Raw genomic sequence first — 15894 nt, 5'->3', positions numbered from 1 at the left:
TCTGCTGTTTGGGTCACGTTTTATGCTGGTTCTGAGTCTTCATGACGTTTGTACCGCAGCAACTTATTGACCGCATTGTATTTGTGCGATTCACTGTTTTTTACGGACTGCTCACAGAGGGCTTGGGTGATTTTCAGGGCATGTCTGTCTGTCTATAAACAGCACAGATGCAAGCGGAAAGTAAATGAACCAATATACTTACCATGGGCTTCTGATGAGATGGGCCAGGTATCGACACCCCACTGCTTGAATTGACAGCTTTCTTTGTCAGCTGCACATAGACTTTCCCGTGGTCCTTTGAGATAAGGCAATGGTAGAGATCGTCATACTTGACCTCCAGGAAGACGGCTTCTCGGTCCATCGTGTCGCCACTCTTCAGGAAATAAACCGTTTTGGAGGAAATGATAACGCAATAACTGTCTATGTTCTCTGCTGCAATGAAGCTGCAAAAGAAAGAAAGAAAAATCGAATCAAATCAGGAAGTCAGTGTCTCACTTGCTAGATGTTCATGTTTCAAACATCTGCTATCAAATGAGTTTGCTGCTAGAAGAATTCCAGACAGCACACTGGCTACCGAGATGGATTTTAATCTCACGCAAAACCATCACAGGACAGAAGACGAGGCAGAGAGGCAAGATGTGGCTTGAGAATCATTATCTGCCTGAACTAGAATAAATTGTCCTTGGGTCCAGTCCCAACTTGTATGCAGCTTGTGTCTGGCACTTGGGAAATCATTTATAATTATTGACAATAATGCAACGTACATCCTGAATCCAACACTGAGTCAGCTGCTTCTACCAATGAATTATGTCCCCCTGTTGCACTTTTAGGTTCCTACATTGTTAAGGTTGGGTGGGGGGCTGCCTTTCCTATGGTCTTCTGTATCTGAAGTTTATTTTGACCAGGAGCGCTAGGATGTTTTATCTCCTCGTATATACACTGAGGCAGAGACGTGGAACCCGGAAAGATGTTCATTTTTTATGATTTCCCTTTGAGGCGGAAAACGACCACTTTCTGAATGCATTTTATTTTCAGGCTCTCTTTCCTTACACGCTTGGAAGCAAGTTTCCCGAGTTTGAAAGGGCTCCTTTCCAAGAAAGTCTGCGCAGATGAACGCCATGATCAGAAGCCTGGCTGAAATCCTATGCACGGCTAACATGTGGGTATTTCTGAAAACAATGGGATTTACTTCCAAGTAAACTATGCATTAGATCTGAGGACACAGTCTCACTTGCGGCGACACATTTCGGGGCGGACTTTTGTTTCGCCTTTGCCCTTATTGGAGAAGGGAAAAAATTATTGTGTGGAGGAACCTGAAGGTAAAAATGTTCTCACCTATCCCCACATTCTAAACAACGCAATCTCTGCAGAGGTGGCATAACCATAGTTTCAGCGAGACTCCCAGGAACTTGGGAAGAGCATGATTGTGGCTTTAGAAAACTGCCTTCCCTAAAGGTGCTGTTCCTGAGCTACAGGATCCAGCTACATAGAGTCACCTGAACTCAGCAGGGGAATTCCCAGTTTTGTGGCCATGCCTGGACTGGTAAGATATAGGATGTGCTCCTAGGGCAAGCTGTTTGCGATTCAACTCTGAATACTGCCACTCCTTCTGGAGACTAGGTGTTTCAGGCATGCAAGAGAGAAAACTTCCTGTGGTTGCTTATCACTCTGAAACAAACAACGGCTGAACATCCATTCACAGTTGGGGCTGCAAACAACTTTAGGCCTGACTTCCGCTACTCTGCCTGCAGTTATATAGAGAGATATAGAAGAGGGAGAGCCATGTACCTTGTCTACAGGGAAGCCTTATAATAAGGAAGCTTCAAAATCAGACTGTGGGGTGGCTCACTCAAGGCCCTTTTAGAGACCAGCAGGTGGCCTGGGACAATATGCCTGGCATATGGTAGCGTTTGAAGTCGGGGGGGGGGGTGTTTAAAAAGCACTTTCCTCTGGCATTAGCTGTAACTAGCCAAGTGCAGAAAACAAAACAAAGAACACGGCCACCTCTTGTTCTCCATAAAAACAAGCAAACACCCAAACACCGCAAACTCCCCTGTTACAAGGAAATCTTTTGTCTGGTGCGCTAAAATGGGCAATTGGGTGCAACGTGGGCAGGGAGTCCTGTAAGCACAAGAGCAGCCTTGGCAATGTTGTTGGCTGGAATATCCGTAGCAAGAGCTCTGTTTTGTTCTAAGCCTGAGTCACACATCATTGTTCATTTTCGCTTGCTGACACATGCCTTTCCCCTCTCCAGGATCAACTGACAAACCTTCTGGTGACCCCTGAAGGCTGTTGTGCTGCTCCAAAACCCCACCCTCCCCAAAGCCCTACATTCTGGCAATTAAAAAGAAAAAAACAGCAACAACTGCAGCGGCAGCAGCGACAACATAGCAATGCAAGCGACAACCTTCTAAAATAAAATTAAAACCAAAACTAAAACAACAGATCTACAGAACAAAGTGGAAGCCGATAATGTCTCTGGAGAACTTATGGCTCTACACTCTTGCAGCACCCCTCCAAACCTCCCCCCTCCTTTTTTTTTTTTTAACATAAGGAACTAATTTAATTACACAACCTTTTCCAGAAGTGAAACAGTGGGCCTAGCTGAGGGGGGGGGGGGATGGAAACATTTAGCAAGAACAGTAAGCAAGGCATTAGAGCCCTCCATTTTTTGGATTTAACTCTGGAGAAAATATGCAATCGTTTGGGTCTATATACATATATATATATGCGCAATATACAATATATGCAATATATGTATGTATATATATCATAAGTGAGGAGTGGATGGCCGTTGGGGGCGGGGGAGAGGAATGCACACACCAGAGTTTGCACTGGGCTTCCCACAAATGGTTGCTGGCTTTGAGATACCACAGGGAAATGCTCTGGCAAATGAGCCATCTGTATGGCTCAGAAGGCTCTGACTGACAGTCCAATTATCTTGTCTGGTGGGGGGACAAAATGAAAATTATGGCTGATAACAACAACAACAACAACAAAGCTTGGGAAAGGCCACAGGTCAGTGGCAGAGCACCTAGTTGACATGCAAAAAGGTGCCAGGCCCAACCTCTGGCATCTATCGCTAGGTAGCTGTGGAAGAGATTCATGCCTAAAACTCTGGACAGTCACTGTCAGACAGTGCAGACAACTATTAGCTAGTTGGACTGATTCAGCCATGGAAATTGCTTGGTGATCCCCAGTCACAGGAGCATAGAAGGTTGCCTTAGACCAATGGTCCGTTTGGTTCAGTATCTGCTACAGTTAAGAGTAGGTGACGTGTTGCCTTCCAGATGTTTCTGGAGTTCAGCTTTGAGCACAGGCCATGCTGGCTGCAGCTGATGGGAGCTGGGAGTCCAACCTCTCAGGGTTGTTTGTGAGATCCTTGAAAAAATGAACAGATGTAAGAATAATCTGAGCAGCATTCCGCATCCTACGAATTTATTCTCGACTGGTAGTGACAAAAAAGAGTGTGTTTTGATTATCTTCTGTCCACTACAGCCTTGCAATATGACCACAGAATGAGCAGGAACTTGGCTAACGGGAAAGGCTTTTCCAATTTTGTGTGTAACTTAATGGAACCATGTACAATCACATTTCCAGGGATTTGTGGCTCACTCAGTTGCATATGTGTGTGTGTGGGGGGGGGGGTTACTTCTCTATGCTTTCATCCCACAGAAGACCACAATTTAGGGGCACAAATTGAGATGCATTAAAAAGGAGAGGACAGATGCTCCAATTTTTCTATGCAAAGTGATGCTCAGTCTCTTACAGGTCCTTCCTTCCTGTTTACTGCCTTTCAGCTTGAAACTTTTAAGCAGACGCTGCAATGAAAAGAGGCTTACATTTATACCCCACCTCTTAGTTCGTCTACAGCCAGATTTTATAATGAACTGGAGAAGGCATGTGCGGCGGTGGGGCAAGGAGTACAAGAACAGAATCCTGTTCGGGTTTTTTACTAATCTGTTTTCATCTCAGGAAACGAGGGGCAACAATAATTGCTAGCAGGCAAAGCTGTTGCAACAAGGGGGTGATGCAACCCACATGGGAATTTCCTAACGCTGGTGGGAATCGCACGAGAGTGAATGAAAACTGTGTTGCAGCGAGCTGTCTCTTGGTCTGAAAACTACGAGAAGGCATTTAAAGAGAATGTGGGGAGCAAAGGGACAAACTGCTTTGGTGCTTACAACTCATCCTGAATGTTCTCCGTCAGCTTGCACAGCACCTCTTGCCCTTCTGCCTGACTCTCCAAGTATCGAGGAAGGAGCCCTTGTGGGCCCCTGCAGCACCGCGGCTTCCTCACTCTTTCTGCTTGCGTCCTGTCAATCATAAACAAGACAGGCAATGTTGTTATTATTATTTCCATCATAATTTCATTTGAAAGTCAGTAAAATCCAATTTGCTGAAAAAACAACCACCATTAGTCACCACGAAAATGTCATAATACGGAATGGCACTGAGATACGTTTCAGCGTAAGTGGCCCCCAGCATACTGAAAATTTGCCTAATCCACTGGGCTGCCAAGGCCAACGTAGAAACATTGCACGTAGCATGTTTGTTCCCATCCATCAGCAAACAACCCAATTTCTACCTACTATTCAGTAAGGAAACTCTCTGAAGAATTCCCTTAGGAACTCTATCCCAAGGGGAATTATATACAGTGGTACCTCAGGTTACAGACGCTTCAGGTTACATACGCTTCAGGTTACAGACTCCACTAACCCAGAAATAGTACCTCGGGTTAAGTACTTTGCTTCAGGATGAGAACAGAAATTGTGCAGCGGTGGCGCGGCGGCAGTGGGTGGCCCCATTAGCTAAAGTGGTGCTTCAGGTTAAGAACAGTTTCGGGTTAAGAAAGGACCTCTGGAACAAATTAAGTTCTTAACCCGAGGTACCACTGTAGTACATAAACAAGCAGAATTTCCCACCTTTTACAGGTGACTTATTAGTCACTTTACACCAGTGATGGCCAAACTCGGCCCTCCAGCTGTTTTGGGACTACAATTCCCATCATCTCTGACCACTGGTCCTGTTAGCTAGGGATGATGGGATGTAGTCCCAAAACAGCTGGAGGAACAAGTTTGGCCACCACTGCTTTAGAAAGTATCAATGCAGCTTACAAAATAAAACACACTGTATTTTGGGCATCACACGGCAGGGCAGAGTCTCAAACAAAGATGCGCTTTCCGAAGCCCACATTCCCAGCAGGTTGACACTCCTGTCTCAGTGATGTCTACACTGGCTTGGTCATGACCACAGTGTGGTCCTGTTGGCAGGATCCCTCTATGGCAGCGGTTCTCAACCTGTGGGTCCCCAGATGTTGTTGGACTACAACTCCCATCATCCCTGAGATCTGGCCTTGCTAGCTAGGGGTGATGGGAGTTGTAGTTCAACAACATCTGGGGACCCACAGGTTGAGAAAGGCTGGTCTATGGGGAGCTGGCTTCAGGCACCAGGCCTGTTAGCAGACCAACTCTGTGTTACAAGGGCGCCTGCAAACATGACATAACAGTTGGTGAGATCCATCCGGCCGCGTGGCGATCCTTTGCAGACAACCACAGTGCATCCATAGCAGTGACCGGTGGAGGAATGACCGCCGGGAGGAGCGCAGAGAGAAAAAATGCCATGGTGCATCTGCAGCAGCAGAACCAGCTGCAACAAAATAATGTCTCTCCAGTATTGGTCTCTCCAGCCACAGCGGACACTGTAACCTTCCAAGAGTTTGACCTCACCCTCAAAGGCGCACTCCTCCATTGTCTCCCGAGACAGACAGATACCCACAACAATACAATACAGACATGTTAAAGCAAATAAAAAGGTTATCAAAGCTCGAATGAGTATCTGCTAGGCTCCTTGCAACAGCTCCTGGTCTACCCTCCCAGCTAACCAGTCCCTTGCAAGTGGAGATCATGGATGCACATATACAATAGTGTTCTGTGTATGGTTTGCCTCCATACCCAGAGTAGATCTTAAGACAGACACATCTGTTAAGTTAAATAGATCTACACTGAGTAGGAATAACATTGGAGCCAACCCTATGTAATTAACTTGCAAACTGAGGCAGCAATCTTTGTAGGTGCTCCGGACCATAAACAGAGTCCTGTAAAGAAGCTCATTCTTACACCCATTTTGCAGATGGGCAGCCAAGGCAGGAATTTGACCAAGGCCTCTGCGAGGAACACAGGAAAGCAAATCAGGCAGGCAGAAGCTCCAGCTCTCAACCCTGCACAGAGCATGCAGCAGGACCATGTTGTCTTGAATCAACAGCACATTTCGGCTAAGTCAAAACATTTATTATTTGTTTTAGATGTTTGCATACCGCCCTTTATCCTATTAAGGATTTCAGACTGGTGTACTGCCAACTTTATCACAGTTCAAGTACAACAATGAAACAGATAACATCCCTGAAGTGAGTTGAAATGAAATAGGTGAGTAAAGAGTGTGAGTTTTCTGACTTTGCATCAAAGATTATAGTGAAGATGCTGGAAGCGTCTCTTTATGGAGGGCATTCCATTAGTTGGGGCATCACTCCTAAGAAAACCCTTTCCTTCATTAAGTTGTGCATCTCTCATAAAGAAGGCATAGGGAGAACTTCAGCAGAAGGTAATAAAGCCCAAGGAAAGTGAGGAAACCATGATACATCCTCCTTGTTTTAAGGACCAGAGGGCACAGAATGCTAACTTATACCTCAGGTTCATCCAACTCCATATTGTCTTCATTATGGTTTCCCAAACTTGGGTCTCTAGCTGTTTTTGGAATACAATTCCCATCATCCCTGACCACCGATCCTGCTAGCTAGGGATGATGGGAGTTGTAGTCCCAAAACAGCTGGGGACACAAGTTTGGGAAACCCTGGGATTTTATTGGGCCTATCTGAAGGTGCAAGGGATTGAATTTAATAATTTCTGCATGCATAAATGCTCCACCACCGAGCTACAGCCCCTTTCTTGAAGTGTCCAGGATTTGACGTCTCGAATGAAGTCTGAGCTTGTCCTGGAGGATGGCATCGGGGGCAAAGCAACATTCCTCTGACCAACTTTATCTTCTTTAAAGAGCCCTACTTCACATACTGAGAATCTCTGGCTCTGACCACACATTCCTTCATCTTCACTCCACAATCCTAACCTAAGTGTCTTGTGCAAGGTATTCCAGATTTTATCATAAAGACCAGAGACTGTATCACATCATTATTCTCTGCTCTTGGTTAGAGACACTGCCTTGATGTCCGGAACGGAGAAAGAGGGTTCCTTGATTGTAGATGCCATTTTGGGTGTCCCCACCCCCGGTAGGGGCTGTGCTCAGTGTATTCTGCTTTCTTTTCGCCCTTAACAGAGCCCAACAATCTGACTGCTGTGGGGCAGGCAGATCCAGGTAGCCACTAGGCTGTCTTCACACCAAGTCACCCACCTTGGACTTAACACTTATGTGCCTCCCTGGATTTCATGCAGAAGTTTGTTTGTGGGTGCCTAGAGCTGCTTTATTTTTCTGCGCTACCTTTCGCCAGCATGGAGCATCCCAGGGGCTGCTCATACGTGACTGTAAAACCACGCTCATTGCACAATTCGTGCTCCCCAGTCCCCCCCACCCCCCCTACAGACTGAATTGCTGCTGCTGTTGCGCGTTTGATCTAGAAATAGATGAACAAATCATGCACTGTAACTGGAGGTGTTTTTCTTCTTCTTCTTCCCTGCTTAAGCCTCTTGGCAAAGTATAGAAGACTGACTGGCTTCTTGCAGATGTTTTCTCCAGAGGCTAGTTTCCTCCTCTCATACCTCGGCAGCCCCCATCCCCTTTAGCAACATGGGTCCTGGCTAAGGAGCACACAGGCCTTCTTTCATCAAACATGCGTTCCCCACCCCCTTTTTTTTAAAAAAGGCTACATTTACGGGACAATAGTGCTATTTGCACGTCTTCTTCAAGAGTGCCACTTTACTAAATAAAAAAATGTGGCACTAAGCTCAAAGGTAAGAGTTATGAACTCTATTACCACCACCGCTGCTCTTCTATAGCTGTTCCCCCCTACTCTGTCTCTTGGCTTTTCTTTCTTTCTTGCGAGTCTCTTCCCTCATATGTGCATAGATGCATTAAGAAAGGGGCCAGACGCATTCTCCCCCAAAGCCAGTAAAATCCTGCGACTTGGGAAAACAGAATTCAGCAGCCTACGTAAATTATCCAAATTAAAAACAAAAACAAAAAGTGATTTTGTTGTTGTGCATCATTTGTACCGGGAGTCAAGGGGGGCAGGCGGCGGCTGAAGCACTGCCCCCTGGGAATCTAAGGCAAGGGGTTGCATCTGATACTCAAGAGTAGCCCCACTGAAGTTAATGTCTGTGACAAACTTGTGTCCTTTTAATTTCAATGGGTTTACTTGGCTGGTTGCAACAGTCCTGCTTCACACATGCCACATGACGCTCTAAACAGAGTAGGCTATAATTATAATTATTTGTCGCTTGTTGTTCAATGGAGGGGGACACAGCTCTTACTAAAACCTTTCCTTCCAGCTTGGGAAGATCTATTTGCATTGGGCAAAAGACTTTCACCTGTCCCACCCAAGCAATGACCAAAGGCACCTCCATTCAAAAGATACCATGATTCCTGCTTCCTTGCTACTCTTTCATTCTGTGATGCTCAACCTGGTAATGATGATGATGATGATGATGATAAAAATCTAATCATGATGGTAAGAAGGTCAACTGCCTTCTAAATTATGTCCTGCTGGTGCTAACATGAATTACATTAATTGGTGCAGGCCATCAGTGTTTTGGCAAACTGGTCTGTTTGGTCTGGACAGCAAGCAACATTCCACACTACTCGATTTCCTTTTTTTTCTTTAATCCTACGATTCGTTCCACTGTCTCAAGTTACATTCTGTAAATAACAAGCCACACAGTGATGAAATCCAAAAAGCCGAAGATCCGAAAAAGCAGAATGAATGGCGGTTCTGCGCTCACATCTGTGTTACATTAAACTCAACTCTCAACACTCAACACATTTGCTGATTCGCTTTTAATAGGCACACAAAAGCCAACACAAAGCAGAAATGCCCTCGTGTCTACCCATCACAGCAGGGAAGAGCGTCGCTGAATGGAGGCATGGAGAGGCCGAGGACGGCGTCCCCAGGAGGCTGAGCGGCACGGGACAGAGCGCCACTGTTCAAGACCACGTTTGGCACCCGGGCGGCTATTGATCAGGCTATCTATCCATGGCCAGTACCCCTGGCGGTTATGTTCCACCTCCACTGTCAAGAGGCAGTGTGCTTCTCAGTACCAGTTTGCTGGAAACCGCAAGGGGGGTGGAGAGTGCTGCTATGTTCTGGTCCTGCTTGTGGGCTTCCCACTGGGGCACCTCGTCAGCCACTGTGAGAACCGATACTGGACTAGAAGGTCCACTGGCTTGACACATCAGGTTGTCCTTAAAGGTAAAGGGTCCCTGACCATCAGGTCCAGTCGTGGCCAACTCTGGGGTTGTGGCGCTCATCTCGCTTTATTGGCCGAGGGAGTCGGCGTACAGCTTCCGGGTCATGTGGCCAGCATGACTAAGCTGCTTCTGGCGAACCAGAGCAGCACAAGGAAACTGCCGGAGTGGTATCTACTTGCACTTCAATGTGCTTTCGAACTGCTAGGTTGGCAGTAGCAGGGACAAGCAACGGGAGCTCACCCCGTTGCGAGGATTCGAATCGCCGACCTTCTGATTGGCAAGTCCTAGGCTCTGTGGTTTAACCCACAGTGCCACCTGCATCCCTCTCCATCCAAATTCCTTTTCAGTCACTGGTTCCCAATGACCGAGAAAACTCTGGCTGCTGACACGTTATTGGGCAAAGTTCGAGGTTCCTGTGTTCATTTAAGGAGCAACTGATTCCTTATATCCCTGCCTGATCCTGGGTATCTTCAGAGGAGTTGCTGTTAGTGGTCGCCCATGGCTCAGATGCACAGCTTGTATCCATCAGAACTTGCTCTTTGCAGCCTCTGTGGCTGCTGCTAGAAGAAGGATCTGCCACCCACCTACTCCCCCAAAGGCGAGTGAGCGCAGTCCAACTTTTTTTATTTTCACCATCTACACAATCCAAAGCATATTGGGATAATATAGGAGTTTTAAACTTGGATAATGAAAACTTTGTGGATGAATTCTGTGGATAAATGTTGAAACGCTTAATCCCATTGTCACGCTCACCCAGTCTTAAGATACGGTCCTATGCTTTCTCTGCTTCAACAGGAACTGGTGGATATGTGCTTGTCCAAGAAGGAAGGAAGGAAGGAAGGAAGGAAGGAAGGAAGGAAGGAAGGAAGGAAGGAAGGAAGGAAGGGCATGGCAGCTGGAACCATCACAGATACTGGCTGTAATTTTAAAGAACTGTTTATGTCTGGAAAGAGGTTTATGTCTGAGGTTGCTTTCCCCTTCTCCCTCCCACTCCTTTTACCTCATGTGTCATGTCTTTTTAAAACTGTGAGCCTGTGAGGCAGGGACTGGTTTTTGTAAGCGGCTCCAAGAGACCTTTTGGCTAATGGGCAGCGTATAAAATGAATACATAACAACTAAGATGGCCTTCCTTTTGGATTGTGGCTTTTCTCTGAAGCCTAGTAATGGACCACCAGAAAACAGCTCTACAGAAGCTGGTGGAAAGGTACAGATGGCTATATGCAAGGAAGAAAGCAAAGCTCTTTAATAACCTTGATCGCAGGTGCTTTTCCAGTGTGGTGGTGTGTTATGTGGCTCCAAAGGAAGGTGCTACATGCAGAAACAGGCGAACGCTTTTAACCCTGCCTAGGGTGGGGGGCAAAGGGTGGCTGGCTGGGAAAATACCTGCATTTATGATTTGCACAAAGAAAACCCGTTTTTCTGGTAGGAAGCCTGTAAGTCCTGTTTGTAGCTAACAAGAGAAAACACTATTTTAGAAGAAAACAGGAACCTGCCCCCGAGCAAGAGGGGAGAAACACAACAATGCCTTTAGGATAGACAATCTGGTGCCCTCCAGGGGTTACTGGACTACAACTGACATCATCCCTAAGACCTGGAATGAGAGTTGGAGTCTAGCAACATCCAGGAAGGCCACAGGTTCCCTAGTCCTGGGTTTTAGTGGTTGTTATTTATGATGGGTATGTCAATCTCAAAGCACTTTGTGGACCTAGGTAAGGTAAAGGGGATCCCTGACCATTAGGTCCAGTCATGGCCGACTCTGGGGTTGCGGCGCTCATCTTTCTTTATTGGCCGAGGGAGCCGGCGTACAGCTTCCAGGTCATGTGGCCAGCATGACTAAGCTGCTTCTGGCGAACCAGAGCAGCGCACGGAAACTTGTGGACCTACCTGGATTGAAAAACCAAGCTACGACTCCCCATTGATCCAGACAATTCTGGAAAGTAGCTGGCACAGGTAATGAATGTTTTTCTACCTAATTGTTAGGAGGAACTATCACACTTGTTGTGTGCTGCAGTAATGTCAAACGAAAGCTTTTATTTAGCCAAAATTTGATTTCCACATGGCTTTCTTTAAAACGCAACTATACACACTGTCCTGGAGATGGAGAAAGGGTTTCGGTGGCTAGAAATGTGCGGCAGAGTTGGAAATTCTGGGTTTTGCCTCGGCTAAGCTTGCGGCAACAGGAGACCAGCAAGTCATTTGCAAGGAAGGACTAGCTCAGAGGTGAAACACATACTATATATACCCAAGGCTCCAGGTTCAATCCCTGAAATCTCCAGATAAGAGGATTTGGGAAAATGATTCCACCTAAAACGCTGGAGGGTCTCTACCAGTCTGTAACAACAACAACAACAACAACAACATTTCTATACCACTTTACATTTTGAAGAATCTCAAAGCTGTTTGCAACACATTAAAACATCAAATAAAAATGATCCAAAACAATTAGCGAATAAAGTCAAATGCAAAGTATACATTCAAAGCAACATAATTACCAGGAAACTAAAATATTATCTTAAAGAATTCAAAATAAAACATCACAAAGGAGGTCAGCCCTAGAATGCACATTTAATGCAGCAAAGCTAACAATAAAATAAATAATAAAATAAAATAAAATGAGCTAAATGGACCCAATGTGTGCTTTGCCCTAAGGCAAGGGTGGGAACCTCTGCCTGTGGGCTGAATTATGATCCAACTTGGCCTGCCACACCATTTTTTACCCAAGCATGCCTACCTTCCCCACACCCGACATCTTATGGGATGGAGACACAGTGGCCAATGCACAATGGAGACCCTTCAAGTGTGTTCCACACAGTGCACTGAAAGGGAAGGCTGTGCTACTGAATTCCTCAGGGAGAACTCTGTAGCCAGCCGATCCTTGAAGGGTCTTGCCAAGCGCTGAGCAAGGCTCCTTACAATCCCCCTCTGCTCCTTGCAAAGAGCCTTGCTTGGTGCTTTGAGGCTCAGAGACTCAGCTGGCTGCCAGCACTTCAAAGCACCGTGCAGGGCTCTTTGTGACCACTGCTGGGACTTCAAAGCACCCCGTCACCCGATGTCACTGTGACACCAGGTAACTTGGAGGTGGGCAACCCCACCCAGTGGTTCAATTTGGCCCCTGAGGGATAAGGATTTGGCTGGCCGGCCTTAGGAACTGATGCTGATTAGCTGGTTAGTATTGTCGCTGGAGGGGTACTTCTCCCCCCTGCACCCGCAGAGTACACTGTGTATATTAGTAAACAAGCAGATATTTCACACTGCCGTGAGCTGCAAATCCTATCTCCTCACAAGAAAGGGACTGCTTGCAGCAACTGGCCTTGGAACTTCCTACTGCTTGGGGAAGGAGGGAACTGTAAAAAAACTGGTAAAAGAGGGTGTTGTGTACATTAAGTAGCAACAAAATGATAACAAGCATCCGGGACTGAGTTCAAGGCTACAACAGCGAGAGAGAACCCCAATTTAAGAGCATACAGACATCTGTAAAGCAAAGGAGATTGAAGAAAACCTCCAAAAATGAATCTGGAAAATCAGACACCTCCACAAACTGTGTCTTTTTGAACCCTGCCTTTCTAAACTCAATCTCCAGAAGACACCCCTCCCCGATGTAAATTCCCCACATAGGCCTCTCTGCAAAAATGTCAAATTTGGGTGACAAATGGGAAAAGTGTGTGTGTTGGGAGGGGTGGGAACCTGCCCTGTTTTATGCAAGTACTGTGTTTTTAAGCAAATTCAAATCTGCAGCCCCTCTCACATCTGACTCATCACCAATATCAGAACACCGTGTCGTAATTAAGTTCACAAGCTTTACTGGGAAAGAAAGGGCCAGATTCAGAGAGTCGAGCTCCCGTCGGCAGTTCCAACTTCATTCCTGTCAGACCTACACAGCTAACCCAAGAAACAAGGGGAAATTATGCACGCCCCAGAACTTCCTGCAAGGGTGCAGGGTGCTCGTCCCAAGGCCCGTTCCTGATGCACAATGACAAACATCCAAACCACGGATGGCCCCTTCTCTAGAGCGCCAAACTGGGGCAGGGGATGGGAGGCATCAATCCGGCATTGTTCCCTGAAGTCAGCTTCGCTTTACGAACCAGACTCGGAAGTAAAAACAATTGCACGTTTACTCTCCCCCCCCTTTTTTCTTTTTAAAAAAGGCAACGTAGCTGTTCCTTAGCAGGAGCCCGTATACATTACATGCAGTGTGAGAGGGTTAAATAGGACAGCCTCAACTCCTTCTAAACTTTTGCCCTTTGGATATGTACTCATTGGCTGCCGTACAAAACTCGAGCAGTATTACACGCCTTAACGATATGGTTCAACTGTCGGTCAGGCCCGGGGCCTGGCATCGTGCCAGACCGCAATCAATGGGACGCAAACCTCCTCCCCGCCCCCATCCCCTTTTCAGATCATCACGAAGGTTCAGATTATCTCCCCCCCCCTTTTTTTTGTCGTGCTGGCTAAATTTATGGAGCAGAACCCCGAAGCCGCATTCCTCGGCTTGGGCCGGCCCACGCGGGCCTCCCTTTGTTTGGTACTGTAAGCGAGACGTGCTTTGGAGAACTGCAGGGTTGTTAGTTCAGGCACTGACTGTTTGCTCATGACTGAAATGAAGAGAGTTCAGGGGAAGGGCAAAAGGACAGCTCAAGTGTAAACCCCGTCCCAGCAGGCCCCGGGCTCCGGCACCACCAAGGCTCACGGCTCAGCAGCAAGCACAACACACACACACACACACACCACTCCCCGCGAGAAAAGGCCAAATTTCAGGCGGCACGCACCGCCAACCTTCCGCAACACGGCATACCTGGAGGGAAACGGCGGCAGTGTCCGCAAGGAAGTGCTGGGACCCGGCTGCACGCTGGTATCTGGCTACCTTGGGAGCGGATGCCAAAAATACAGGAAAAGCGCCGACGCTCTCAGGTGAACCAGCAGATGTTGAAAAAATGATGACCGCGTTTTAAATGGAGGGTGGTGGGTGCGGTTCTTTCACTGCCCATTCTAAACCACAACTACCTCTCCAGGTTGATGAGGGTGAGGGATGGCCAGAAAGTGGATCAAGTTCACCCACTGAGCTTCATTGCTCCCGTTTAAACCTGGGCCTCTTGCCCTTAAAACTAACACTCAGTAGCCACCAGTAGACCATGCTTGCTCGCTTCATGCGACTGAAAACAGGTTATGTATTTAGCCTCCCTCCCACATCTCTTTTTGGACGAACACCAATGGATGCCAACAAGTCACGTCTAGGCCAGCTTCTACCAGCTTCTCTCTCGAGTTTCTGAAAGGCAAAATGTGACTGCATATGAACTACAGGGGGTTGGACTAAATGACCCTCAGGCTGCCTTCGCAATTCTAGGATTCGTTTCTGCTGGGGGGAGATTTCCTAATATGGAGAGCGGGACTGCAGGGCAAGGGAGGGTGAGAAGAGAGGAAAGAAAGGGAAACATTTTGGAATTATCTATCCAGTGTACTTAGATGACCGTACCCCCACCCCCAACACCGAATTACTGCCAAACAAGCAAGTGTCTGAGAGTCAACTGGAAAGAAAGGAACACAGAGAATAAAACAGAATGAAGAGGAAGAAGGAAGCTACCACCAATTAAAGAATTTATAGCGATTGGCTGGAGCATTTGCAGCTGCATCCAAGGATGCACCAACTGGACAAAACATGTGGCTAAGGCACATTACTCAGGTGTGTGTGTGTGTAGTTGCCAGCCCCATACAGAGGTTCTTGTGTCTGCTGCAAAGCACAGCTTCTCCTCTCACCATTCCACTGATGGGAAAAGCAGAATTCAGGCATACGCTGCATGATGACACTGTCAACTCTCAGCTTTTCAGTGCCAGTGCCACGGGGTGTTTTGCATTCCACAGGTGTGGATGGAGTCTGCAAGGCATTTGCCCGGCAACGTTTCCGAGTAGGCCTTCCCTGGATCGAGGGAAGGTTTCGCTGCGATGAGGATTTCTGGCTGAACTCTGCTTGAACCCAGAAGCATATCACTTATAACAGACACTAACAATAATGCTCTGATTACCTGCTTAAGGCAGGAGGGTTCAAAGCAAGTTCGTGTTCCGTCACTCCTCCCAAACCTCGCCGCACCACTTTCAATAGTTCCTGTTCACAATGCAATGCTTAATGCGGTTCCTGTTTACAGTGTCTTTGCGCTCTCTCTCACTTTAAAAGGTTCTCTTCATGAAAATGCCAGAGAAGGAAATCCGCTTTGTAGCACAGTTTATCGCAGGCATGCCTGCTTGTTTAACTTTGGCAGAAGCAAGCAGTCAGTAATGTGCTTTTAGTGCTATTTCGCAACGCTCACCTGTAGCATCAGTGCAACAGGGAAGGGATAAACATTAGAAAACGGCCAGAGTGAAGCTCAGTCATATCCCTCTGTCCAGCCTTGACATTTAAAAGTTGCTGCCAAATTCAACCCCGCTGCAGTGATGCTTGAGAACAGCTAAAAGGGAGGCGGGAAGGACCTGCAGCTCAGCAGCAGAGCA

At 47.0% G+C, this 15894-nt stretch overlaps 1 protein-coding gene and 1 long non-coding RNA gene across 13 annotated transcripts in view; both read right to left on the bottom strand.

The window, feature by feature from the left end:
• VPS13D (vacuolar protein sorting 13 homolog D) overlaps positions 1 to 15894 on the bottom strand; it is a 119232-nt gene that overhangs the window by 1784 nt on the left and 101554 nt on the right. For all 12 annotated transcript variants that reach the window (XM_083628340.1, XM_083628334.1, XM_083628336.1 and 9 more), the window contains 2 exons: positions 4185 to 4316; positions 203 to 443 (listed from right to left, as the gene is read on the bottom strand). In XM_083628340.1, coding sequence (XP_083484466.1) covers positions 203 to 443; positions 4185 to 4316 — 373 coding nt within the window. The remainder of the gene's footprint in view (positions 1 to 202; positions 444 to 4184; positions 4317 to 15894) is intronic.
• Positions 8034 to 13784, bottom strand: LOC310769641. The gene is made up of 2 exons (XR_014551769.1): positions 11295 to 13784; positions 8034 to 11119 (listed from the first exon to the last, which is right to left on the bottom strand). It is a non-coding gene; the product is annotated as an uncharacterized lncRNA (long non-coding RNA).

This window comes from Podarcis filfolensis (genome assembly GCF_964270895.1).
Source record: "Podarcis filfolensis genome assembly, chromosome: 8".
NCBI lineage: Eukaryota > Metazoa > Chordata > Lepidosauria > Squamata > Lacertidae > Podarcis > Podarcis filfolensis.
Note: the sequence above shows the minus strand (reverse complement) of the source record. Positions and strands in the feature narration are given on the sequence as shown.